The sequence below is a fragment of the Pomacea canaliculata genome, linkage group LG11 (assembly GCF_003073045.1).
Source record: "Pomacea canaliculata isolate SZHN2017 linkage group LG11, ASM307304v1, whole genome shotgun sequence".
Lineage (NCBI taxonomy): Eukaryota > Metazoa > Mollusca > Gastropoda > Architaenioglossa > Ampullariidae > Pomacea > Pomacea canaliculata.
Window position 1 is genome coordinate 10,344,930 of NC_037600.1, and position 27,972 is coordinate 10,372,901.

The 27,972-nt window shown below is 38.4% G+C and overlaps 2 protein-coding genes across 6 annotated transcripts; one reads left to right on the forward strand and one right to left on the reverse strand.

Moving 5' to 3' along the window:
• Positions 1 to 8: 8 nt before the first annotated feature.
• On the reverse strand, positions 9 to 25,897 carry LOC112575372 (golgin subfamily A member 1-like). Of its 3 annotated transcripts, none has more exons than XM_025257194.1 (23): positions 25,762 to 25,897; positions 23,724 to 24,030; positions 23,313 to 23,410; positions 22,738 to 22,828; positions 22,338 to 22,412; positions 21,982 to 22,079; positions 21,547 to 21,675; positions 19,480 to 19,628; positions 18,878 to 18,989; positions 17,853 to 17,948; positions 17,167 to 17,178; positions 14,832 to 14,960; positions 13,740 to 13,835; positions 13,235 to 13,330; positions 12,661 to 12,756; positions 12,316 to 12,468; positions 11,184 to 11,279; positions 10,590 to 10,679; positions 10,256 to 10,358; positions 9,680 to 9,861; positions 9,151 to 9,249; positions 8,313 to 8,723; positions 9 to 3,051 (listed from the first exon to the last, which is right to left on the reverse strand). In XM_025257194.1, the coding sequence occupies exons 2-23, from the start codon at positions 23,836 to 23,838 to the stop codon at positions 2,893 to 2,895; spliced, it is 2,685 nt and encodes an 894-aa protein (XP_025112979.1). In that variant the 5' UTR covers positions 23,839 to 24,030; positions 25,762 to 25,897; the 3' UTR covers positions 9 to 2,892. The 3 variants fall into 3 exon arrangements, with proteins under 3 accessions (XP_025112979.1, XP_025112977.1, XP_025112978.1); XM_025257192.1 differs by having other exon boundaries at positions 23,313 to 23,437; XM_025257193.1 differs by lacking the exon at positions 17,167 to 17,178 and having other exon boundaries at positions 23,313 to 23,437.
• Positions 25,894 to 27,947, forward strand: LOC112575373 (FK506-binding protein-like). 3 transcript variants are annotated; one of them, XR_003101617.1, is made up of 3 exons: positions 25,912 to 26,053; positions 26,436 to 27,499; positions 27,630 to 27,947. XR_003101617.1 is itself a non-coding variant. In XM_025257196.1 (2 exons), exon 2 carries the CDS (start codon positions 26,469 to 26,471, stop codon positions 27,444 to 27,446), a length of 978 nt encoding a protein of 325 aa, XP_025112981.1. In that variant the 5' UTR covers positions 25,894 to 26,031; positions 26,436 to 26,468; the 3' UTR covers positions 27,447 to 27,947. The 3 variants fall into 3 exon arrangements, 2 of the variants coding, with proteins under 2 accessions (XP_025112981.1, XP_025112980.1); XM_025257196.1 differs by having other exon boundaries at positions 25,894 to 26,031; positions 26,436 to 27,947; XM_025257195.1 differs by having other exon boundaries at positions 26,436 to 27,947.
• Positions 27,948 to 27,972: the final 25 nt, after the last annotated feature.

A 27,972-nucleotide genomic window follows, 5' to 3' on the forward strand; every position in this document is an offset into this window, starting at 1 on the left:
ATTAAAAGAACCTTCCCTGTGGAAATTTAATCTGAACAACATTGGTAAGTTTGATAAAATGACTTTTGATGTACAGGGATTCATGCTGGAAGCACTTCTCCAAGTAATGTGTAGTTGCAAAGCATCATCCAGCAGTCATAAACAATCGCAAGTACTGTGCAAAGATTTTAAGTGCTTGGAAGAAAAATACAGATGTACAATGACTTAAGATAGACATCTGCAGTTAAGAGTTTAGTAACAGAACTTTCAATAAATAAATGTAATGGGTCACAAGATCTGAAATGGTGTGCACCATAAAATCGATTTAGAATCCTCTCAGAAAACATCAAGCACCGGGCTTGCTGACCAAAATTAGAGTACTCTTATTTAGAAAATCAGTCCTGAAGTCAAATAGCATAATCCTAAATCACTTCTTTGTGCACTGCATGCTACATAAACCCCTCACAATTAGCATGACGGAAAAGTCTTCCTCCACTGACATAAAAACATGTTAAGGCATATACACATTTCCACCAGCAAGCACCGTCATTCTCACACTGCACACAGCTGTTCATTTGCACACTTTTAAAAATCTACACATAATAAGCAAAAAAGTAAGCATAAACATCAGGAATAAATATATACATTGTTTTGAAAGATTTCAACTGTAAAATAAGACCTCCCGATGCTGAGTCCCACTTCTGTACCACAAGTACAATGTGACATTTTCCCTTTCCAAGGGACAAAATAAGTAGGTCATGTATGCCAAAAATTGAGGCTGGTCATCAGCTGCCGTTCAGCACCTGTGTTTGTATACACGCTTGCAAGTTAGTCATGAAAAATCACAGGTGACCCTAAACTTAACAGTCTCTGCACACATACTTTAGTAAATAACTGCGCTTACTCTTCTATTCCTACCAGCATTTTGTGTCAAGCAGCAGCTAAAAAAAATATCTGTTCTTGAAATAAACCACCTGTAGTTCAACAAAATATGTGTGACATTAAGGAAAAAATCAAATGGAAATTGTTGCTCAAGAGAAACCTTGAGGCAGTCTTTACACAGGATCTTTTACAATGGATACCAGTTCTCACCATCTTTGCAACCAGGTAATTCCACAAACCCAGGCTATACATGATTGTAAAGAAAGGTAAAACCCATCACAAGGCTCAATCCTACTTAGCCAGCAAAACACTTCCATCATCTCTCAAATGCCTCCCTCATGTTGCTAGTTCACATTCTAATCCAAACAACAATACACCACCTTATCGCAGCAGTGCTCAAACCATTAAAGAGAGATCAACAAAAACAAAAAGTTTTTAAAATGAGACAAAAAATAAAAGCTACAAAAGTGGAAAGACAAAGAGTAAAAATTAGCATAAAGTAATGCAAAGATGACAAATGTAGCATAAAATGGAGATCACTACAATGGTAACAATATAGCTCAGAACTTGCAAACCACCACCATAATATTTTCAGAATATGAGATATGAGGCTCAAGTAACTGTTCAGGAGGTACCAACATGGAGATTAAAATAAACTCGTGTAGGGCTAAGGTCTGATATTCTTGTGTTTAAAACCTGTTATGAAAACAATTCAAAAGATTGCTGTTTCATATCCGCCCCAAGTATGCAAAACACTCCTTGCCAAGTACTACTTGAGCTCGAAATTTATGTAACAAATGGGTGGTTCTAAGTATTACTAAGCCTTGAAATTTTACGTTATACAGGTTAACACCTTGTGTTATTTAGGTTCAGAATTTTAGATGAAATGGTCTACTAGGGCTTGGAATTTTATGTAAATAAAAAATGGTTAGCCCCCAAGAAAAACTTGCTAGAACATGATTTAACCCTAGATGCAACATTAATCCCAAGTACTACTTGGAGTAAGCTGTTTTTACACAACCTTCCCCCCCACCCCTACCAAGAGTTAACACCAAAAGGTTCATGATAAGCTGGACAAAACAGAGGGGAAGGAGGTGGGGGTGGGCAGGCAACTGGTGTTTTATGCCGATCCAGCAACTAAGGCTGTATCACAGCAAGGCAGTAAACAGATGCCACATGCAGAGAAAGAACAGTGTGCCCAAGAGGAAAGCCAACCTTCACTGTATTGGTGACTGGCTGGACATAACAGACCTGTACTTTGCAAGAAATGTTTTGATGCACCGAAAGGCTGTTCTAAATGCAGATGGGTATGAAGCTGATACTACTGGTGAGAAGAAGACAAGAAACAACATGAAGGCACGTGTACCTAAGTTGCCGGTATGCTCAAACAATGCAGCCAAGATACTGTCACACCCAGGTAACCACTGATGAGGGAGTCAAGTTACTGATGCAAAGATCAGGGAGCTATACTCTTGCTGACCCTTCAGTGAAGGTGGTCAAGTTGCACATGTAAGAATCACAGTGTTACTAAAAACAGATATTCCTGACTTTTCTTCATTATAATATATATAAAAAAACCATAAACAAAATTAAGAAAGTAAAAACAAAATCATTAGAACTCTGCACTGATAAGGCATTCACTAATTAAAGTGACTAAACTCTCCTTTCAACCAAAATTCTCCTAAATTTAAATAGATCATTTTTTTGTGGTGAAATGGCTTGGGTGGAATTCTTCAAAGCGGAAATGAGATTGAACTGAGACCAATGTATGCAGGTTCCAAATTTCAGCATTCTTTTTTACTTCCGTTTATGTCAAGCTGAAACTGTCTTGGTGCAATTTATTAAAGTATTTATCCTCTTATCAATCACAGCAACCACCACAAACAACTAGCATCACAATCATTATCTAGCACAATCTGTTTCAGCAAAAGTTCTCTCAAACTTCCCTGTCACATTATTATTGCTTGAGATTTTACTCTGCACAATGATCATCAGGTTGACCTAACATCGAGATTCCCGGCAGAGGTGAGATCAGTAGGAGGGAGGCACCATCTTGGCCATCTGGCCCTTGCCCATGCTGGGACGAGATCCAAACCATGACATTTTCCACTCCAGGTTCTGCTTAATAAGCTGTTGCTCCTGGTTACTGAAGTTAAGCAGCACTGCCACAGCTTTTATCAACTGCACTGCCTGTGAAATAAATAGAAGAGTGTATCCAATGCTCAAATATTTAAAAGGAAACAATCTCAAGTATATGCATACAGGTGCAATGACAGATATTTTAGGCAAAAACAAAATATGCACAATGACATGGATATAGATGAGGGCATGGAAAGAAGATTTTTCAAATTCACTAACACAAGAAAGGAACATATGACGATGATGGTACTGAATTCTCTCATTTAAAAACAGGCTTTAAGTGATTTATAAAAACAGGTAAAAACTCTTTCTTTTAAGTGCACATGAGTAGACAATCATTCACAGATGCATGCACACACACACACAAAATAAGAATCACGAACACAATATTACACACATGCATAGGTGTTATTACAATTTTAATACATCAAATTTATACAAAATTAAAGTATCTCAAAGGCGCAAAAGTCACTAAAGAAGAACTATAACAATAATAAATGTATAGTTGTATACATAATAATAAAAAGTTGCTGAATGGGCAAACATGCAATCACTAGAAGTTTTCCTCCGATTCTGGGAAATCTTAATCTTGTCAACTTGGAGACAAGTATCTGCAGAAGCACAAAGATGCCTGCTTGAAGTGGGAGGTCACAGATGTAAGAAGAAAAAGAGCCTGTGAAGACCATGAAGCACTGTGTAGCAAGTTTAAAGTAAGGGTCATCCCATGACCTTTTTCAGGTCATTAGGGAGTGAGCTAGAGACCCAATTTTTCTCAGGGCCAGCTTTACATGGGTCAGGTACCCAATTCCTGCCAGCTGGGTCAACTGGGATTAGTGAGATGCACTACACAAGTATCAAACCTGCACAGGAAGCCAGTGGAAAATACGAAATAGAGGTTTTGCAATATCTCATCTGTGTGATTGGAGTAAGAGTCATTCTGCACAGTTGCGGAGCTATTGGACTTTGTTGAAAAGAAAAGGACAGATGGACAAGAGTGAATCCCAGTAGCATTTGATGTGTAAAAGCCAAATCTATAAGTATTCGCGTAGGATCAACTGTTTTCAGAAACTTAGGTCATCCAGCGTAAGTCAGATCACTTAAGATCACTTTACAACACCTTCATTGAATCTGTGATAACCTGGCTTCCTAGGTTGCTACTGAGGTGAGGAATGTTCTTAAGATTGTGAATATGTGCAGAAGAGTCATACAAGTAAGGCAGATAAGCTTGAATGCATAGCATAAAATGAAGGGCAAAAATAAAGGCTCCCATGATTCAAAGTGATTCCTCTTATGTACTGGTGAGCTATTATCTACACATTACTTGCCAAATGTTTTGAACAACTTTTATGCTCGTTTTGAGAATCATGATTTTTCTGATAAAGTTAGGGAACTCAGACAGTCACTTGTCCCTAATGATAACAGTAATTTCTCAAGTCGATGTGACAAAGCTGCTTAAGCGGGTTAAGGTTAACTAAGCTCAAGGGCCAGATGGAATCTGTGGGCGGGTCTTGCATTGGTGTGCTGTTCAACTGGGTGGAGTGTTTCAACACCTCTTTCAACTCTCTCTTGACTCAGGGCACATTCCTACACTCTGGAAACTTTCTAATATCATCCCACTCCCCCAAAAAGCTAATCCTAGTCAACCTAATGATTTTTGGCCAATAGCACTAACCTCCCTCATAATGAAAACCCTTGAGAAGATTGTCAAAAATCTTATCTTAACATCTGTAGAGAGTAAATTGGACCCATTGCAATTTGCTTACAGGAAGGGTAGGGGTGTTGGTGATGCCAAGTTGTTTATTTTGAACACGCTTTATAAACATCTGGAAAAGCCCAAGACACATGCCAGACTACTTTTCGCAGATTTTAGTTCTGCATTCAACACAGTGCAGCCATACCTTCTAGCTCTGCGATTGATATCTGCTTTTGATCTACCACACCAACTGGTCAGGTGGATTGTGGATTTTTTGACATGCAGACAGCAGAGAGTGTATGCTAATAATAATTATTCTGACATTGTTGTCACAAGCACCAGGTCCCCACAAGGTTGTTGTCTATCACCCTTGTTGTTTATTTTGTATACCGACAGCTGCAGAAGTATGGAGGAGAATAGCTACCTCATTAACAAGGCTTCTGCTTACGCGAAAAATTGCGTACAGTACGCATTAAAAGTTCGGCGGACCCCTTCAATTTTCGTCGATGGGGTCCCATTCAAAGTTGGGCGAAGAACAAGGACCCCTTAAAAATCTGAAGAAGGGGTCCCTGGGACCCCAAAGAATTTAGCCTTAGCAGAAGCCCTGATTAAGTTTTCTGATGATACTGCACTGTTGACTCTTTTACAAGAACATAAGACAGATCATGGTAATGCCTTAACTGACTTTGTACAGTGGTGCGATGAGAACTTTCTTGAGTTAAATGTAGACAAAACAAAAGATTTGAACATAGATTTTAGGAGATTTAAAGATGATTTTGTTGCTCCCAGTGTGATACATAGCAAACCTGTTGAAACTGTTACCTCTTTCAGGTACCTGGGAACTGTTTTTGATTGCCAGCTTAAATGGACTCTAAACACTGAACACATTGTCAAATGTGGCCAGCAAAGAATGTACCTTTTGCGGAAGTTAAATAGCTTCTCCGTTAGCAGAGCAATTTTAGGTCGTTTTTACCAATCTTTTATTGAGAGTCTTTTATCCTTCTCATTTGTATGCTGGTTTCGCAATCTATCTGTCCATGATAGGAACAGTTTGAATAACATTGTCCACATCTGTTCCAAGATAATTGGTATTAAACAGAGGGACCTGACTTCCTTCTGTAATCAACAACTAGTTAGGAAAGCTTCCCGCATTCTGTCCATACCTGAGCATGTGCTAGCGGGAGAATTTGGTTTATTAAGCTCCGGTAAACGCTATGCCATGCCAGTATGCAAAAGCAATAGGCATCTGAAATCTTTTGTGCCATCCGCAGTTCAGCTACTCAATCACAGATGAACTATCAGCGGTGTGTGTGTGAGTGTGATGGGTAGGTGTGCATGTGTGTGGTTGTGTGTGTGGTTTATTTATTTATTTTTTTTTTATTTATTCCCATATACATATATTTTGGAAACAGGGCACAGCTCCCATCTAAATTGCCTGTTGGGATTAATAAAGTCGGTTGTTATTATTATTATTATATTTCATGTCACAGACCTAGGGTTGCCAAAATTTAAACTGACAAAGAGCAGCTTCTTTCTGCTGCCCATAATTCTTATGAACAAGACTTGACTAGGCTCTGTATATGTGTGTGCGATGTCCATCAACTAGTATAGCCTGAGTCCTACTATCGTGAACTCCGGGGAATGAGCACGCAAAGATGGATGGTCAGAGGTTGCGATTGCCGCTGCCTCAGGCTAATCACACTCTCGATACCCCTACCAAGTCACGCCAACATTTACATGCACGTTCACACTTGCTAATGATACTTCGCTTGACTCCGAGCCCCCAGCGCGCATCCCCAATAACCCACACAAGGCAATTTAGTGTAATCAAGAAATAATTAATATTCAAGAGTTTGACAAATAAATTTACAAAATGATACAATGCTTCAATTCCAAATATGGCTGTTCTCTAGGTGTCCCGTTAACTTCCCTATGCCTAGTCCAAGTATCATGAGCCACTACCTACCTTGACTACTTCCCACAGCAGACTACACTCGCCTAACACACACTCCCCACTTCTCTTAACACAAAAGTTTCTTGCAATGTGGAGGGCGCTCCGATGTTCCTGAGGTCTGAGAATCCATTGATATATCCCTCTGTCGATCACTGCAGCCTCCTTCACGAGCACCGAGACTTCTGGCACTGCTGTGTGCCATCATGTGTCTCTTTTGTCCCTTTAGGCTGGACCGCTGTCTCAAGCTTAACAGTGCCTAATGAGGGACCAACACTTATCTACCAGTCTCAGCTTCTACTGTTTGCGACCAAACAGCTACTGGTGATGAAGCATTGAGAACTCTTGATAGAGTGGGTCTTTACACACTTCTTAAATTAGTTGTGTTGTAGCAGTCACGATTCCAAGATAGATTCACAGCGGAGAACCTGAACAGCCCTGACAGATCGCTGTTACAACCTTCCTCCTTGAGAATCTAGTGCAAAGACGCCAATTCTTTGACGGACGCGATGTTGAATCCTCATCAGCGAGGATCATCCTCTTTCATAATTGGTCAAGCATACTATACATTCACTTCCAACCTACCTAGCTACACCCAATCGCTACGTACCTAACATATGACAGGTGGTCACTTTGACTTACCACTAAACACTGTACGCTCCTTACTAACCCCCTCCCATCAGTAATGCAGTCTGTGACTGTGGTGCTATCCCGTCTAGCTTCCCATTCACTATCTGTGTCCAGTCGGTTGTAATAACAACAAATGCTGTTGTCGCGCATCAGGTATACCGCAACCTTACACTTAATGGGCGTATCCTGACTGCTGCTCTCTGCGAGATCTCCTGTAACGACAATAGCTGTTGTGCATTCCGACTAAACCTAACCCTAATAGGTCCACCCTGACATAAGTGGCCTACGATTCACAGGCCTACTGATTCCTGGGGAGATAAATGGCTGTGAAACTTCTTGGCCTTTTGTCCATCTGATGGTCCACTATCGCCAAAGGCCCAAGGCCGACTACTGTGTCGCCGACATAATGCCACCTTAATCGCTAACCCATCCCTACAGTTACCCATTCCACCTTAAGACAGCCCATTTACCAGCGCATCTGTTCGACTCATGGAGGGAGCAGAAGTGCAGCACCAACACTCTAGCCCTATTCCCAGTTATCATATGACACCTACCCAAATGGTAAGACTGAAAACACACTAGGACCTGAAATACCATGATCAATACTGAGATTGAAGGATCAACTGTGTAAAAGGCTGCTGTCTAGTCTAGCAAGGTAAGTGCTAGCACCTGCACCTTATCCAAACAAAAAATGTCATTTATGACTTTCTGTAAAGTTATTTTTCTACTGTCAAAAGGGTGGTAAGAAGACTGAAACTGAGAAATAAGATTGTGATATAACATTTATTGCAGGATAGCTTTTTATAGCACAAACAGGAACAAAGTTGAAGGTGGATGATAATTTTTACAATCATTCACATCATGGGAGGGCATCTTTTGAAGGGGTTGAACCCACAGTAGTCTTGAAGGAGGTAGGGAACATGATTGATGTTAAACAGTAAAGAAAAAAAACAACTGATCATCAACCCAAGTAATTTTTATGCAGCGTGCATTTGAAGGTTTAGGACAGGTAACAGTCAGATTGGAATACATGCTCACCTCGGACTCCCTGCTGAGCATGAACTTGAGCACAACATGTTTGAGGTACTGAAAGTTGATATCTTGCTCGAGGTCTCTGCGTACCACCATACCACGAGTGTCAGAAATTTGCGTCACTGATGAGACAGTCATGGGTTTCACAGCAGCAGTTGTGGAAGATGACAGCGATAATGTTGCTGCCGATGAAGGCGATGATGCAGATGAAAACTGAGATCCTGTGGAGAAGCCCATGTTGGAAGCAGAAGCATTACTAATGCCAGTGCCTTTCTGAGGATAAAGTTTGCGAACCATTGCAGGGGAGGGAATGGTGCTGTCATCACTAGCATCATCATTTGGGAGAGTCTGAATTTTGAGCTCCCGTTGCAGAGTCTGCCGCAAGTCCTTCACAGTCTGCTCCTGTTTCTTCAGTGTCTGTTAACAGCAAGAACAGGAGGATGAGAGATTCATGCTATATTTCCCCAAAATTCAAACAAATGAAAGTGAAAAGATCCACAGGAGGTATCTGCTTGCAAGCCAAGAAAAAATACATGAACCTGTCAGTAACATACACTTTACAGCACCAAGAGAGAAGAGATGGGCACTGCCCTAATGTAAAGCTGGCCCCAAGAAAAGTGAGGTCTCTAACACCTTCTTCCCCAACAACTTTGAAAACAGTTTGGGGATAATCCTTTACCCTTTTACCTTTAATTTTTTAAAAGTGAGAGCAAGGGTTGCACATCAGCAAAAGTTCACAACTAATAGTAGCACATTGAACATATCTTCCCAATTTAATAAGTAAATAACAGACAAACGAAGATGATTTTAAAGGAAACAGAATGCAGAAAAGAATAGTTCTCACCCGTGTCTTATCTGCTAGTTGGTCTTGCAGGTCAAGAATAACTTTGTGTAGCTCCTCTGTAGTCTCTGATTTTACCTGAGAACACTTCAGCTCCTCAACCTTACCATCATATGACAACCATATATTTATCAACCTAACAAACCAGCATACACAAACTCTACATTTATAACCCTAGCAAAATGTCTCACACAAATCTTATGTTTATGTATATAAACCTAACAAACAGGCAAATATATATGAATAAAGCTGTCATTTCTCTCAAAGAAAGAAGTGTTAATGATAACAAGTAATGGTAGTGGAGAACCACATAGCCGCAAGTAACATTTCATGAAAGAATAAGTAGATTACTACAATTAAGATTTTTACCATGCTCTTTATATGTTTTTGAGTTGCCAAACCTTTTGCTCTCTCCCACCTAATCCCTGACAGCCACAGGAGGTCTTGCTGTTGCTTTACACCTTTGTTGTTGTTTGCTGTTAATGCTCCCTGTCTGTATCATGCTCCCATGCCCTGCACAACTCAAGCTTACCTGATGTTGCAAGGCTGCCAGAGATGTGTTCAGCTCCTGAACTGTGGCCTCCTGTTTCCTAATTATCTGCTCTTGATCCTGCAAGGCCTGCTGAAGCTCCTGCATCTGCTGGGTGTGCTGGTGTTGCTGACTTGTCAACTGCTGTGATAGCTGCGCATTTCGCACCATCAGTTCCCCCTTTTCTGGATAATGGGAGAATGCATGAAAAAGCATTGAAAGGATGACTATATAAATTAGTTACATCCACCAGATTCCAACTTAAATTACGACAGTTGGTATGGGATGATATAAAACAGAAATGGAAGTGGAATTCAATGATGAAAGAAGACAAAGTAGTAAGGATGACTGAGTAATGGGGGAAAGAAGGATGTGTGTGACAGAGAGAATTTCCATTGTATCTCTGTGAGAGAGACTGCATATATGTGTGTGTCACAGAGAAAGAGCATAAGTGTGAATGTAAGTGGTTGTGAGCAAGCAAGGAAAAAAGTGTATGAGCGTGCAAGTGAGAGAGAGTGAGAATGCAAGTGTGTGTGTGCATCTGTGGATGCACACATGCACCTACTGATACATTCTCACCTTGTTCATTAAGTGATAACCGCCTTCTGACAGTAGAAAGCTCTGTGTTGCCTTTGTCTACCTGTGTCTGTAGCTGTTGAACCTGTAGCTCTAGTTCTACAACCTTAAAACCAAGATACAAACTCATATCATTGATTATAAAGGCAAGTATGCCATACAAGAATTTTACCATCATTCTCACCTTTTCTTACCATAGAGTTTACATGTAAGTGTTGCCTTTTATCTTGGACATTTAATAACATACCTTTCATGGTTTTATTTTTGTTTTTTAAAAAGCATTTTAAAACATCCTGACAATAATCTGCCAATTTTTTTTATCAAAGCTCTTCCTAACCTTTTGACCTTTTCCCATGTCTGACTGGCATTTGTTTTCTAAATCTTGTTGCAATTTTTTGATCTCCTCCTGTTTGTCCACCAGTTCTTTCTGAAAACATTGTATGCAACACATGTGCACACTGAACCCAACTCATCAAAACATTACTGTATGCAACATATACACACAATTAGCAAAACTCTAAAAAAATCACAAGGAAAATAAGAAACAAAAACTTAATGTATGAAATATTCTCATCTGGGTAACAATAAAATGGGGGTGGGGGTGTGTGCTCATGCATGTTCATAAGAGTAAACTTAGAAAGAAAGGGAAAGTGAGGCAAAGAAAGAAGAAAAAAGAAGAGAGAAAAAAAAGGCAAAGGGTTGGTTGATTATGATTATGATATGAGTGCTTCCACCTTGAAACAATTGCACTATCTGGGGAAAAGGGATGATGGAGGGCAAGGAAACAAGGATACCTGAACAAAACCCCTGAGACCCGGCCCTGCGAACAGGTGCCACATACAGAGAGTATCCTAAGATAATCCATCTGAATCCAGGGCCTCTCACTGTGACAAGTGTCTTAACCCCTACACTGAAAAAGCAAATTACCAACCTGAAATCTATCAGCCAGACTTTCTGATGCCCTCAAACTCTGTTCATGCTTGAGTTCTCGTGTGACTGCTTCAGCATATTGCTCCTCTAGTTTCTCCTGCAACATGTTTCCATTTAAAGAAAACATTTTCTTTATTGATCAATAATTGTAACATGCATGGTGCGCCCAGTAATGAAAGAACAGAAAAATAAGTGATAATTACAAAAAAGGATAAGGCAAGTAGTGAATCATAAAAAACAAAACTATGCATTCTTACATCTAAACCCATTTGTAAAGCACACCTACATCAGTCACCCATATGTTCATACAGCCAACATTCATCTATGGCTGAGTAGGTGAACTGTAGAAGGTACAAATGATTTCAAGTGTCTATTACATCTGTATACAGGCATAGCATCAAGCTGACCTGAATTCAATAAAAACAAATTCTTCTGCTAGTGCTTGTTCTGGTATGGACTAAGTGCTGATAGCTTTTCTAACAATTTGCTGATCATAAAATGAAAACGAAAACACAGTGTTCAAATAAAGGGATAGAGTCCTGTTCTCTGTGTATATATGTGTGTGCTTATGGTGGTGGTGTCACAATACTATACTGTTTACCTGACCCTCACTAAAGTTTGAAAGAATACTCCTTAAGTCATGGCTCCAAATGTAAAGAAAAATGTTTACCACAAAAGTAAAAAATGGCATATCTTTGCTGTACATAGCATACTGGGACAACACTTTAATTTGAGAGGTTATCTTTGAAAGAAAACCTAAGTCAAAGAGGGAAGGTGGGAGGGATGGATGGGAAATGAGAAAGTGAGTCTTGGCACCATACAGATTTTATCTCCCCCTATAATTGGCAAAACATAGACAAGTAATCATATCAAAAAACTTCAGACAAGATGGTAAAGACAAACAACAGAAGAGAAGCATCTGTTCCCTCTTGCTTTACTTGCTCTGCACAAATGCCAGACTCTCAGAAGACCTGGATGACACTGGTGGTTAGTTGTTCATATCATGCAAACTCACATGTTAAGATTTTTACCACATTAACACACTTCATTTTTGTCAGCATTTCTATTTTACATGCCTTCGATATTGTGTATGCCACTGACCACTGACATTAGCACAATAATGACATACTCACAATTTTGTGCCGACTTTCGTTCTGCTCTGTCTGTCGTGCTGTCTCAAGGTCGGTCAGCTGCATCTCCAGTGAGGTGATTTTCCCCCGTAAGTGTGTCTCTGCTTCAACAGCTGTCAGACGTGCACAAGTCAACTGTCCCTCAAGGTCATGAATCTGAAAAACAGTGGCAGAATAAAGTCAATTTATAGAAAATGTATTAAGTAAAAAAACAAAATTGTTTTCTGCTCAGCTTTATTTTTTAAATATTACACTATAATTTGATATGCATGTCTGATGTGGTGCGCGTGTGCATGCATGTGTATATGTGTGTTTATGTAAGAAGGGGAGGGGAAAGTAGGGGGATACCTGTCGCTCATAGTGAGTTTCATTACTTGAGACCAACTCAAAATTCTCTAAAGCTCGTTTCTCTGCATCCTCAAGTCTGCTTCGCAGCTCTTCAATCTGTGACCACAAGAACACAACAAGGCAAATGCTAGGAGACACAAAAATATCATCTTTTACAAAAATCAAATAAATTGTTTAAGATTTATAAATATAAATATGTGAAAGAATGGTAAATTTGATGCTGCAGAATTTCACAGTATTGAAAGTGAGTGAGCTTACTTTCTGCAGTTTCAATATATATATATCATGACCAATGGAAACTCCACAAAATAATGGAAAAAAATGGATGTCCAACAGAAACTCAACACAAAAAAATCATCTTCACACATGCTAACATTTTAGTAATGGTTACTAAAAGCTATGTAAAGATGCATTCATAAAGCAACAAGACCCTCAAACTGAAGGATCTCTGAAAAAAATGTAAACAAGTATTTCATAAAACAATAAAAACCTAAAATTAAAGTACCACTAGAAATAACATAAACAGGGTAAAAGAACTAAGATGCTGAGGTGAAAAAGTCAGCATGAATGGTACCTGTCGCTGGAAATTGTCCCTCATGGTGTCTGTGGCACGCTGACTACTGGCCAGTTCTTCATTGTCTTCCACTATCTTTGAGTTAAGGTGCGAGATCTACAACCACAGTGACATGTAGTATTAATATGAGGTTTGAACAGTAGGTATCTCACCAACATGTGCAAAATGTTTCTGGTGCGTTCTCTTAAACTGTTGTTGCAAGATATTTTACTTTTTTTTATCCTGAGAATCAAACATCAATACATAAAGACCCCTTCAACAACAGCACCACCTGCTGACAGCAAGAGTTGACTACATATCACTTTCCCAGATATATCAGGGGTGTCAATAACCCTCACCGCTGAATGAGGGGAAGAGATATTTTCAATCACAGGATCAAATAATTTTTTTTCAACTGGAGATCTCATCTGGTCAAACAAGCCACAAGACTCCTGTGTTTATTATTAATTACTGTTTCTACAACTTAAAATATTTTACCTATTAAGAGGTAATATTTTAAACACACCTGTGCTTCCAGATGAGAGATCTTGTCACTCCAGGTAGACTTGATTTCCATCAGCTGTTGCTTGGCCTCCCCTAGCTTTTTCTCCAGTCCATCTCTCTGAAGGTCATAAAGGATGAAAGTTTTCTTATCATGTACTGGCTGTAAACCCTCTTTCTCTCTTCATCATATTAATAGCTGCTCCGCCACGGACTTCTGGTTGAGTGACTTTTATTCCAACACAGCCCCTGACTACCATTAAGTCTCTCATGTACACCTCCCCCCACATCCATTCAGTCTCATCCAAACTGGCTTGAGGATACTGGTCTCCGTCTTTCCATCTCATCCCTGGATCTATATTAACTTTTGGTGTCTCTAACTGCTCAGTGCTTTTCCTTCCACAATTTATCTCTGTTCTGGATTATTTATTGCCTGCACAAACTTGTTTCTACCTGGGTTAGACCACGTCTTCAACAGTCTCTGCGATCTGTACGCTATGGCCATCTTATTTGAACTTTTTTTGCTTTATGGGAATACTTGCATTCATTTCTCCAATTATACTTTTTTGTTTCTGATCTACACACTCATCTTCGGGCCATGTGATTTGTCATTACACTTTTTATTGTTTGGATTTTTTCTTTTTTATCTGTGCATGTACATGATGCATTGAGAAGTGTGTTTATCCTGCCTATTGTTCCATGAACTTTAACTATGTGATCACCAACATTTCTTTGTTCCATGAACTTAAACTATGTGATCATCAATACTTCTTTGGTTTTAGAACTGGTAACCATGCACCTGGTGTTTTAATGCTATTATTATTTAGGTATGTGAGTTGTTTTTGTAAAGTGCTTTAAGCCCGCCTTCATAGAGGGAAAAAGCACCATTGAAATCAACATCATTACTACTACTAATATTGATCGTATCGGACACAAATGTATATAACATCATTAAATTAAAAAGCATTACATTTTTATATGTTCAGATGGTCTTATGTTTGCTTGTTTCTCAAAGCTACAGTCCAGAAAATACTGTAAGGATGCTGCTGACAACACTAGGATGACTAATTCTTGTGATACTCCCTCCCTCCAACCCTGTCTCCCTATCTTGCCTGACCTCATTCTGTAGAGCTGTTAGCTGTTCATCTCCAGACAGGTCATGGTCTCGGAGGCGCTGCTCCAGCGTTGCCACTCTGTCTCGTAGAGTTTCGATGTGATCCTCTTTTTCTTCAAGCAGCTTTGAGGTCTGAAACGCAGGAAAGCAAGCAAGCACCACTGTCACCAAGTCAATGCTTTTCCCCATGAATGGCTCAGTGATAATGTGTCACACAGACATGCTAACTCCTGTGTGCTATTTCATTCTGCAGAAGCCTGCCATGTATTGCTGCACTCAAACTCTCTCTTGTATCTGCCTAACAATAAAAAAGATAACATCTGTCCCACAACTACTTCTAATAAAGCTAACATTTTAAAATCAATGTTAAGTAAAAGAGAGCAACTTGCATCTTAGACCATCAACAAATGCTAAACTAGGCACGATCATGTAACCCTTGGTAATGCAGTAATAATCTGAGAACCAGAGTCTGTCTAGGGCACATAACAATAGGCACCAGTCAATTCCTCTTCTAATCAAAAGATGAAAAATATAACTGTCTTTCCTGAGATGCTTCCTAAGCACTCCACAGCCCCATGGTCATTCTAACTAGCGCTCTTACTTCAAATCAGCATCTGACAATGTTTAACTAGCATAAATGATACTCGAGCAAGAAATAGTGTGTTATCTAAATGTCAAATCTTTTAATCATAAAAATAGAATGACTTAAATGCACTGTTATTAAGTGTTACTAGTGTACAAACAATGGCATTTTTCTGTAAGTTGTTTAACTGTTAAGAAAAGGCCACAACTGTCACTACTAAATATTTTACAGTGAGTGATAATGAAAAAAAAGTATCTGAAAATGATCAGGCTGATTTACTGTAAGAAAAAGGGTTTAAATTTTCATTTGCATTTGCCTTTCCAACTTGCCTCAAACATGTAGGCACTCATGCAAGCCTCCTCCCCCCACCCCTCACTCAATCAACTACTCATAAATGTGTGCGCACACACACTCACTCTCTTCCCATGCCTTTTGTGACACCTCAGCTACTACAAGATTAGAACTACTATCATGTTACATGATGATAAATTACCTAGCCATCATAAAAATGTTTATTAGCATAAAAGGCTGTGTAAGAAACACAAATAAACAGTTATTTTTCAAGCACATATGCCAGTTAGGATAACTTAAGTGCACTGCTATTAGCTGCATTCTTCTGTGAATGGTTAAGAAGTTAAGAAAAGGTCAGATAATTTTATAGTGGATAGCAGAAAAAAAGGCCTTGGATAATGATCAGACTGAGTCGCTGTAAGCAAAGGGGATTAAGATTTCTTCTGCATGTTCTCTATTTGTATGAACACACATAAACACACACTCACATGCACACCCACCTCCTCCCAGCACACACACTCTCACACACCCCCTCCCACCATACACACACTCTCACACACAAATGCACACCCACCCTATTCCACCACACATACACTCACACACATGCACACCCTCTCCCAGCACACATTTTACACAACCATCATCTCCCACCAAACACACACACTCTCCAATGTACACCCATCCATCCCACCACACACACATGCATACCCACTGCCTCCCACCACATGCACAAACACATACATGTACATCCCTACTTCTTTTCAAACACTGAAGCAGAAGGATTTTGCATACAAAAGAAAAAGCAGAACTTTAGTGAAATACACAACAATGTACATAATGAACAGAAAATCATTTCAAAAGATTTTGAGGCCTTACAAGCAACTTAAAAGTGGCAACTAATCTCACTTAAAATAAAAGAAATCCAGCATAATGATCTCAAATTTTGAATGATAATCTTTTTCCCAGCACTATGTTCAGTTTTATGCTTCTCCTTCCCCAGTCTTACTAAAGAACTGCATTGATATCCACCTAAAGAATCATCTAAAATATGGTGTATTCTATTTAAAAACACCACAAAGATGAGTTGAATTAACAAGAAATACAAAAAAACAAAAATAACAAAAGAGCAACAACTACCCAGTGAAAGAAATGTTTAAACTAACAAAAATCGTGCTAGTTGATGAAGGAAACAAAATTCCTGACTGAGAAGGACTGTGATACTACTATATATACTAGTATATAGTATACTAAAGTATCTACTATAGAAATTGATCACCAAGTAGACATTAGCAAATGTGGATTGAAAATGGTTCTACTGTCAGCTTCTACAGATTACACAGCAGTCACTCAGCCATATTGTGTTCACTCTAAAAGCTACAGCACAAGTTTACAACCTGTGCTGTATAACTATAAGGAAGCTCATAACAAACAAGAAAAAAATTGACGACACAACAACGATCTTACCTCTTGGATCATCTGAAAGTCCAATCATACAAAACACACAGATGCACATGAAACTAAACAAGCCTTTTTGTCAACCAAGTGTGTCCACCCCCAATTATGTCAGCCTTTCTGTCCACAAAAGTGTGTCTAGCTATGTGACACTTTCTATCCATGTCCATCCCCAGCTATACAAAAATGAGGTTAGTAATGCATGCAGGTTTGTTTTTTTTCACAAAATGTATGCATATATGTTCAATGGTTTTATTTGTGAAATAAATGCAAATATGCAAATAAATATGTGAACCATAACCAGAAGCTTTTCTCACCAGATGATAATGAAGAATGTATGCAAGTGCATAATAAAGAAACCTACAGGTGTGCTACATTAAGCATACTTTCAAATGCTGTCTTATAACAGTAATATATATCAATTCAAAATAATCACAACTCATACAGAATTCTCATTACTATTTAAAATTTGACAACATCTAATTTAGGCTGAAGCAGTTTGATTTCAATATTGAGCAAATGGTACCTGACAAAGCATCATGCTCTATAAAATACAAACATAATATAGCATGATGACAGCACACAACATGCTGGGAGAAGGAATGTCACATGTTTTGTGCATTTCAAAAGGACTCAAACCTCCTCCTCACATGTAGCTGCTACAAGCTTCCAAAGCTGGATGAACCATGGTTACCTACTTTGTTCCTATGTTGCTCAGAACTATGCTCCAGTGCTCGGTGTTTGCTATCTAGTTCATACAGCTGCCGGTTCAGGTCTGCCATCTGTTTATGTTTCTGTAATGCACCAAAACAACTGTGCAGTTCAGCTCTACCATCTGTTTATATTTCTGTTACATACCATAAACCTTGCATTGAACTGTTTTTTTCACTTAATGAACTGGAATGAGCTGTAATTACATTATGTTACACAGAACATGGCAAATTATAAACGACTGGACAACAAAGCTCAGGCTTACTGCTTATCGCAGCATGAGTCAGCCTAAGAGTCAAAACCCATGTGTTCCTGATGCTGTTTATTACTTTAGCGTCTAATTACAGTTGAGAGTGAATGGTAAGGAAAATGTGTTACAACCATTTCTGTGAAATAAATATTATAGAAATGACTTTCCATTAACCAAAAAAAAAAAAAAAAAACAAAAAAAAACAAAAAGTGAAAATAAGCTAATCTCTCTCAAAAAAAAAAAAAAAAAACATGTGTTGGCTCTGACCTTATGTTACAGTGTTACACCATTGCACTAGTACCTCATAATGCTGGGGAAAAAATCCAAGTATTTTAGAAAACTGTGACTTCATCTAAAATGATCACACAACCAGTCTCTTTCATTGATATGTGACTAGAAATGGAGACAGCCCATGCTTTCCAGCTGTTCCAGAAACAACTAGTGCAATATTATTTTGGTTTACCTTGACTGTTAATTTCTTCACCTTCTCTTCTCTGTGTTGTTCCTAGCAACAGTCACTGGGCAAGTGTGTTTGTATGGCTGATTGTGATGCCCTTTTCTGTTGCACAGCATCACTTTTGCAAAGCTCATTGAGTTCATCTTCATGTGGGGAAATGTGTTGTATTAATCCTTTATTATTATTATCTCTAAATGACAGAGCATAATGATGGTTACAATCAAAATTTATAATATTACTGGGGCACATTAACAGCATAAATGGGAATGTCAGCAAAACAAGTCTGTTGCAAACAATTAACTCACTTCTGTCAGTTCGTTGTTGAGTTGATCCAACCGTCGATCAAAGACAGATTTCTCCTTAGTAAGGGAAGTCACAAGCTCTGCGCGCTCTTTGTTATCTTCCTTAAGACGTTCACTGAGAATGAAGAACCCAATGCAAACGATCAGGACCAGGTTGATAAACTAGTTAAGTGACACATCTAACCAGACATCCATAAATCTCCAGAACAACATAAATAAATTTACAACCACAGCCATCCCATTCTTTCTCAATTCTGTTTAAAAAAAAAAAGAAGGTAATTTCAATAAAGAATGTTCATGTCTTCTTTGCATTTCTCATTTGAAGTCATTACATCCTGAAATGACCAGATGTGATGTGACAAACTCTAGTAGCATTCAATTTCCACAAGGATAAAACTCTGTCAAATATTAAATAAAAGCAAAAAAGCTGAACAAGACTTGCCATAAATCTAGCCTGCATCAAGATGATCAAGAATTTTAAACATCTCAGCACTTTTAACTATGTGGGCTGGGGGAAAGCTTATTTTGTTTGTAGCAGACAAAAGACATTAAGGATGGACCAAACAACATCAGCGACTATAGATTTTGCAATGGTGTTAACTGACCATTCTGCCTCTAAATAAACCGCTTTCTCTGAAGTCTGTGTCAGTTCCTTCTCCAGTCTTTTCCTCAAGGCCTCTTCTGTTTCCATGTCCCGTGTCTTGTTGGAAAGTTTAGTCTGACATTCCTCTAATTCATCCTGTTTAATGAGCAGCTGGAACAGAACAGCAAAATAATAATAAATCAATTACTAAAATCTAAAAACTAAATTATCTGATCAACTCCTGCTCAACAACATCAAAGCTTAAAGGCGGAGCATCTTGTTTTTTTTAAAAATAGATTCGCCTAGGTGAGGGAATGTAGGAGTACATGCGGTGCCGACTTTTACGCAATGGTCAGTTTCCCCTAATTGCTACCCTGACCCTGAGGCAAGGTCGAGATTACAGGCGATGCCGACTACCCTATCAATAAAATATCTTTCTCAGCCAAGTATTTGCTGTTGGCATTTAGAAAGCTGAGATGAAATGGTTTGCAACTGAACATACTATCAGGGTTAGGAACCACAATTGCACATATTCTCCATAAAATGGAAATAATTATGGAGATAAAAACAAATAAGAAAAGGATGAACAACAAAAATGACACAAGACAAAGACAACTGAATTTTAAAACATTCTTTTTATTGCTTTCGTTTACTTTTTATATCTCTATACCTTTTTTTACTCATAAGCAGGGATAACAATATTCAATGTTTTTGGTTTATTCCCTTTGTGACTGACGCATTTGGGTGCAATGTCTGTAATTTTACAAATGGGCAAAAATTCGTACATGTTACAGTGCCCATTCATCATCTACAAAAGTGGCCCCAAGGTCTGTTTTTTTGTTAATGAGTATGACAAGGAGAAGGAAATACTTGATCACGTTCATGCACATTCAATCTCGTGCACCTCTTTGCTCGAGATGTCAGCAGTCAGAGATCACGTTTACTGGTGTACTGAAAATTGCGATGGTGACTCTGTGAGACTAAAGCACTTGTTGGATGGATGTATTACACATTTCCAAAAACATTCACTATATTTTGTTGTTTCTGCTCTTTTTTTTTCCCCCTTTCACTTATTTTCGTTCGGATGTCCAAAAGGAAACAAGCCACACCAGAGCCAAACTAACAGCACTGTATATGCAAGCTCTGCCCTCTTGCTTCCAGCCTTGGATTTTATTGTGAATTTACAGATTACTTTCCACAAATGCATGATGAGTAGCTGCCACAGAACTGCAGTGGTAAGAAAATGGTCTAATAGAAAGGACATTGAATTTATCAGACTGTCATTTCCCAGATTCAAGGTGTAAGAAACAAAAGCATACATAACTGGAAAATAAAATAATAATACCATAGTGTACATGTACAAAACTTTGGTCAGATGTTGGAATGCACACATAAATATAGGTATTACAAAACAAAATCACAGGTGCAAAACTGAAGTCATAGCTTTTTTGACTGTAGATGTTATCACGGACTACAAGCCGTTTCTCCATAGCCTCCTCTTCGCCTGGCTTTACTCTCACCAGAGGAATGAAATAAAAATGTTAAATATTGGTATTCCCCCTTATGAGTAAAGAAAGATAATGAGATACAGAGGATATTGAAGAAAAAAACCCAATAAAAATAAAGTTTGAAAATTCAGTTGTCTTTGTGTCATTTGCAATGTTCATCCTTCTCTCCTTTATATTATATTTTTGTTTGTTTGTTTATGGAGAATACATTCAGTCCTAACTATGACAGTATGTTCAGACAGAGGCTGTTTCGCCTCACCTCTCAGACCCTAAAGCTTGTTGGGTGAGAAAAACACTTCATTGCTAGGCTAGTCGGCAAGAAGAAAGAAAGCAAGCAGGATGAGAATCTAAGAAAAGAGGGAGGCCTGGAAACGACCTATATGTTTAACACAAGAAGAAAAGATGAAGCAAAAAGAGGAAGGGAAAGAAGGAAGGAAAAGGTGGGCAAATGATAGAAGGAAAACAGTTGAATGAATGACAGAATGAAAACATGGTGAATGGATGACAGAAGAAAATGGAAGATGAAAAGAAGTGATGAGAAAAGCTGAGAGAGAAAAGGGAAGAAAAATATGGCAACAAACCATGTGTTTCACTTTTGCCAGTTCCTGAGTTGCCAGGTCCTGCACCTCATCGACATCAGCCTCTCGTTTCAAGTACTTGTCTTTGTATTCCTGCGCCTCCTTTAGCTGTTTGTTTAGCTCTTGCCTTTCCTGAAAATACAACATCCTGGTGTCTTGATGGTTTGCAGGTCCCACATGGTTCTGAGTTTAGGTTTCTAGAAAACACTTAACAGCAACTGGAACAATCTGTCTTCCTACAAGACTACACAGCAACAGAATATATACATATACATACTCTCTGCCACAAATATCTCATGCCAGTAAATGCATAGCACACATATCTGGCATCTTACAGACATTTTTCTGTCTTTTGCTCATGCACACATTATATTTTTTCCTCACACCTCATCTCAATTATTTTCTTTTCTCTTTGAAAAAAAACCACCCCAAACTAACCTTCTCTAAAGCTAGTTTGTCTTGTTGGTAACCTGCTATTAACTTGTCCCTGTAAGCCTCAAAGTCTGACTTCTGCTCAGCAAGCTTCTGCATCAATACTGCAACAGACAACAAAGTGTGCACGTTTTCAGGCAAAATGAAAATCATAAACATTTTGTCCAGGCGTACATTTTTTTAACAAGGATTTAAAGGAAATATTTATTTCATATTTTCTGAGTAGTTTTCTGGGCCTACTAGTTTTTTTAATTCTACATGGACTTTGGTCTTCTCTGCTATTTGATATCCTCATGGTTAATGCTAACAGATTATCAAAATTTACTATCAATGCCTTCACTGGTATTTTGTGATCTACATACCTGCCTGGTGCTGTGAAATCTGGGCTTCTAGACGCTCAATGATTCGATTTTTATCTTTTATCAGGGCAGCAAGATCTGTAGATAAATAATGAAGCAGCAGATATTAAAAATAACAGAAAATAAAATATGATTTTTGACAGTTAGATCATGTTCAAATTAACTGACATGTTTTCAGATGAGACTGCAAAGAAAATGCCACAAACAGCCTCTCCTTGTCTCAACTTTGGCATATAGTTAGCTCATATTCTTCCTAGTTTGAAAGACTTCAAAGCCTTCCCACAACTGCACTGTGAGAAGTCTACAGATGTTCCAGCTCTTCTTGACAGCAATGGATTTCTATAAGCAGCTCTCAGAGATGGCCATCAGTTTTGCTGTTCATTTTTTCACTCCTGCCTCTTACCGCTGATGTTGCCCTCCATCTTCTTGCATTGCTCTGTGCGCTTTGCCAGCTGGGCTGTCAGCTCATCCCATGTTACACTTCCTTCTCTTCCCTGCCAACATGGAGGTGACCATTCATTCGTTGTAACAAACTTTGTAACAACAAGCAAAGGTTCTCAAGTCAATCAACATAAAAAAAGCCACCACTATCATGAGAAAATATATTAAAGATGACAAAGTTTGTCAAAGCCTCAATAAAAACATATAAAAGTTTACAAAAGACTGCAAAAGTAATCTCTGACAATATCTTTAAAACTTTTGTTAAATTCTGGTTTAAACTATAATCAGTGTTTTGCTTACCTAGAAAGATAAGCTCATGTTCAACGCATGCTAAATATCATGCTAAAATATCCAATATATACTAATATTCACATAGTTATTAATATCAGAATACAAAAAGGTATGCATGTTAGATTATGTCCATGTCTTTGTGGAAAAATGGATATTAATAACCAAATAATCCCTACCCCCACAAACTACATCCATATCCAATTAAATAGCAATTACGTTCACCAGAACACAGGCTATGCTACTTACTGAAATTTCACTGCTGGGTACCAAAATTTGGACAGGACTGGAGGACCCAATGGATGGGTCTTTAGCAGTAGGGCTGTTTGAAGCCAACGCTCCTTGAACTGCAGCACCATGTATAGCAGGGGTTCCTGATTAAGAGTGAACACTTAAACTACTTCAACTGGCAAGTAGAACATGCAGGTATGACTGTAAAATACATGTTAGATGCTAAGACTTTTTTAAAACAAATTATCATTCTAATGCCTGTAAACATAGATGCTCTCTGACATCAAACTATGACCTCCCCTGTTTCTCTACTTTAGCTGCTATTTTCTAAAAGGAATGAAATGTGGACGTTTTCTTGACATTCCTGACTTTCTGTAATGTTTGAAATGTGTATGTTCAATTATTTCTGGGCCACAAAACTGAATTTACCTGAACTGCGTCGAGCAGGGCTGTGGTTGCTAGGAGTAGCTGCAGACAGTCTCTCTCCTCCATCTGTACCCCCTCCATTCTCTTCGATGATTTTCTTCTTCAGTTTTGCAAACATTCTTGAAAAACTTCCCCCCTATATAACTGTCACAGCTAAAATCCACACTGGGCAGGTGAAACATGTATGCAAAGTCCCAGTCTATTCACAGTTTTCAAGAGATGGCACCCAACACAAAAGGTGCTCACAAGATACAAGACTACAGGTATAGCTCTAAAAGCTGTTTCTTCTGTTCCTTCTGCAGTTTATCATCTATTAAAAAATGAAAATGAAAAATGTATTATGTACATCTCCTATCAAAACATGGTGATAAAATATTTTTTGATGTTTGCTGCATATTTTTTTATGTTTGCTGATGTTAATAAATTTTCAATCCACTTTACAGGTAGTTGTGTTAAGAAGCAGTAATTTTTTCTCTTAAAGAATAGCCTTATATTATATCCATGCTAAGTTGTGATCATTCACATCATACAATATTCATGAGTATAAGCTAAAATATTGGAAGGATTATAAATATAAATCAAACATTGATGTGCCATTAGGTGTATATAAGCCATAAGATGCCACAGCATTTCCAGTTTATAAATAACAGCTGCTGACAGCAGCTGAGGACCATCTGCCACACACTAAGCACCGGTTGCATCAGTGAGAAAAACAATTTTGATGAAAATGGAAACATGCAGAAATACAGCTGATATTTGCATAATGTGGCTGTGGTGGTTGTTTCTGAGCTGCATGTGGAAACACATAATTCTACATGCATGTGCCATTTTAGACACCTTTAAATTATAAACATATCTCTATATGGATATGCGCATAGAACACTACTTTTAGCTTTAGGATAACAAGTCAAATATCCAATTAAACTTAACAATGGTGGAAAGTTAGTTTTAATTTTTTGATAAATTGTTTTTTTTTCCAAATACAAGCAGACTCATCTAAATTCTAAGTGATGTCATTACTGAAGACTGAGGCTAATGTTAATGAGGCCTTGTCAATCTGTGATATGATGGGGAAATGAGACCTTGGCATTCCAAAACACAAGAGAAAACTCTAAACTTTATAAAGCCTCGTGTATCAAATAAAAATGGCTTTTCCCTGAGATATTGGGTATTGGCATCTTATAATAAACTAAAATCATCCATTTGTAAATAATTTTACCTTAGATTAGCTATTGACAGGCAAAAGAACCTGATAAGAATTTAAGTCACAATGTAAACTTTAAGCGAACTTGAGATAAAAACAGTTAGCTTCTACAGTGCAGCTTCTGCAATAAAATCAAACAGGTAAAGAGAAAACAATACGTACCCTCCTCCCTACATCAACTTACATCTTTCTCTAGGCTCTTGCTTTCACTCTCATCTCTTTTGACATGACACTTTAGAAACCTCTCCACTTTATGTTTTTTTTAATTTTTAATGATTAGTTTTATTGCTGCTTGCAGTTTAATTTTTCATTTCAGTGAAAGAACAATGTAGTGTTTAGTCCCGATTTTACAAAATCTTTAACTTCTTTTCTACCTGTTGTAAGTATGTGCTATACGTAATGACTGATCTGTTCACTCCCGATACATTACCTTTTGTCAAGCACATTCTCTAACAGTACAAACATACACTCATCATGGTGTTGCTGGCAAACAAATGCAAACTTGAATAAATGCAAGAAAAAGAGGGAGGGGATATATACATATGCATGCGTGTTTCTTGTGGTTGTTGGTAAAGAGTGTCAGGTCTGTGATGACCGAGTGAGAAAAATCGAATGTTCTACTAACAAAGCATGTATCGTGGTAATTGATTCTGTTGTTGGTTTGTTTGTTTTTTTCTGTTTTCTGTTATTTTATGCATTGTCTGTTTTCTAGATGCAACACTCCCTAAAACAATACCGACTTTTCAAGTTCATAACACAACACGTATTATTCTTTTATGTTGTTTAAAAGCACATACAGTATGACGATGATAATAGTAAAAGAATACCTCCGCTTACCTTTCTGATCGAATTTTTCTTACGAGAAGCAGACGGGCAGAAAGTTCAGCCATGACAGTTGTGTGCGGAAATGACATCAGAGCTTGAGTTCTGAAGTTTTTATTTTTTAGTCCTTTGCTAGGAAGAAAACGCATCAGCAGAAACTTATAGAAAACCCATTTACTGCCTGGGTGCAATCGTAAATCTTATCCGTATGTAAGTGTTTAGTTTCCAAGGGACGCTACCCCGAGTCTGTGCTCTGGAAAATATATTTTGTTCCTGTTGTCGGAGGTGAGAAGTGAACGTATGGAAGGTATGGCATTATAGTTACATCGATTTGTTATTTCTGCGCATGTGGTATAAATGTTGTATTATGCGTATTTCTGATTTTAGTTCGTTCCCAGTCTGTCTCCATCTAAATTGTCGTGTGTGCACAAACAAGCACAAGTTGTGCATACACACACACCATAAGAATTGCCCTCTGGGACAAATAAAGTCTTATCTTATCTTAAGCGCATGCGATGTATTGTAATCTCAGAAACAACAATTTATCACCATCTTTCGCTGTTTCATCTTTACATGACAAAATCTAATAAAATGAATCAGTAATGTAACATGTTGACATTTTCTTTCACATTGTAATCTATTATAATTACTTTAGAAAATTAATAATAATTAGTAATATATGTATGCAGAAAATCTACCATACTGTGCGTGCTGCATTTACCATGGAAGCAGCCATGAGTAACGGTGCCACAGCAATGGATATGGATCTTGAAGGAGAGAGCGTTGCTATGGATATTTGTTGCACTAGTGATGAAGGTGACCAGGAAGAGAAAAAAGGACAGGAGGACAGAGGTGTTGATGCATCATTGCGTGAAACAGACATACTGCATTTGACGAGAGTCTGTGAGAAACGCCTATTGCAGAAAGGTCAAGGTCTGTCCAGCCCAGTGCCAGGAGCATCTTGTAAAATCTCTTTACAGATTGCAGGCGGGACATGCGAATGTGATGCTCAATCACTTGGGTATCCGTCTGGTGAGTCCTCAGTGCAGATAGGAGAGGGGGACACACGTCTGTCAAGTATCATAGACATAGCTCTTTTGCGCATGAAGCGTGGTGAAATCAGTGAGCTTAAAATATATAGAGAGCTGGGCTGTGAGGAATACACACTGTTACACATCACACTGCTTGACTTCAGTTCTGCAACTTCCTACTGGCGCATGACACCAACGGAAAAATATGCCACTGCAGTGCGGCACAAAGAAAGGGGCACGTTTTTGTTTAGAGAGGGTCACATTGAACCTGCATTTGCCCGCTTCTCCGTGGCAACACGACTCCTGTTGTCAGCTCAGCCGAGGTATTTTTCCGAGGACGAAGATGGAGAAAAATCCTGTCAACAACTCCTATGCCAGTGTTACTTAAACCTTGCAGCATGTCAGATGAAAACTGGCTGCCATAATCACGTGGTTACAAACTGTTCCCATGCTTTGGAACTCGAGCCCTCCAATGTGAAAGCCAGATACAGGCGAGCGTCGGCTCTTATCAGTCTTGGTGATTACAGCTTGGCCAAAGAAGACCTTGAGAAAGGATTGCTGCAAGAGCCATGCAATCGTGTTTTGAATGATCTTCTGCAGACAGTCAGTGCAAAGCTGTCACAGAGCAATGCCTATTTGGCCAAAGGACTAAGTAAGATGTTTGCTTGAGGCTTCATATCTTCATGCCATTCTTTGTGGAGACCATAGTAGAGTGGCATAAGGTACTGTAAAATTTGCATCTGTGATCATTAACTTAAAACTATGATGGAATCAGCAAACATAGCATCCATAAGAACTCAACATGAAAGTTTACCTATTTCACTTGGCAGTTTTCTTTTTTTGGAATTTCAGTTCATTTTTCCTGCAAGGACACTGGGACCAAATGCAGTGATCTTTGATACACTCAGCATAAGCATACCTGCTTCATAATTTTTGAGATAGGCAGTTGAAGTATTACTTAAAGGTGATGATGTATAGTTCTACAATTTGTGGACCAAAACAACAGAAATCATGGCTTTAACTGAATTTTTCTTGTGCCATTTTTACATGCTGGATTAGCTTGCTGCAATGTTGCCTTAGTTTATTTGGCAAATAAGGAAAGTCACCAGTCATGTTTTGTGATGGTTCTGTTTTGGCTAAACAAATTAAACATTAAATTAAGAAAGAGAAGTTGTCACTTTTGTTCAAAACCCTT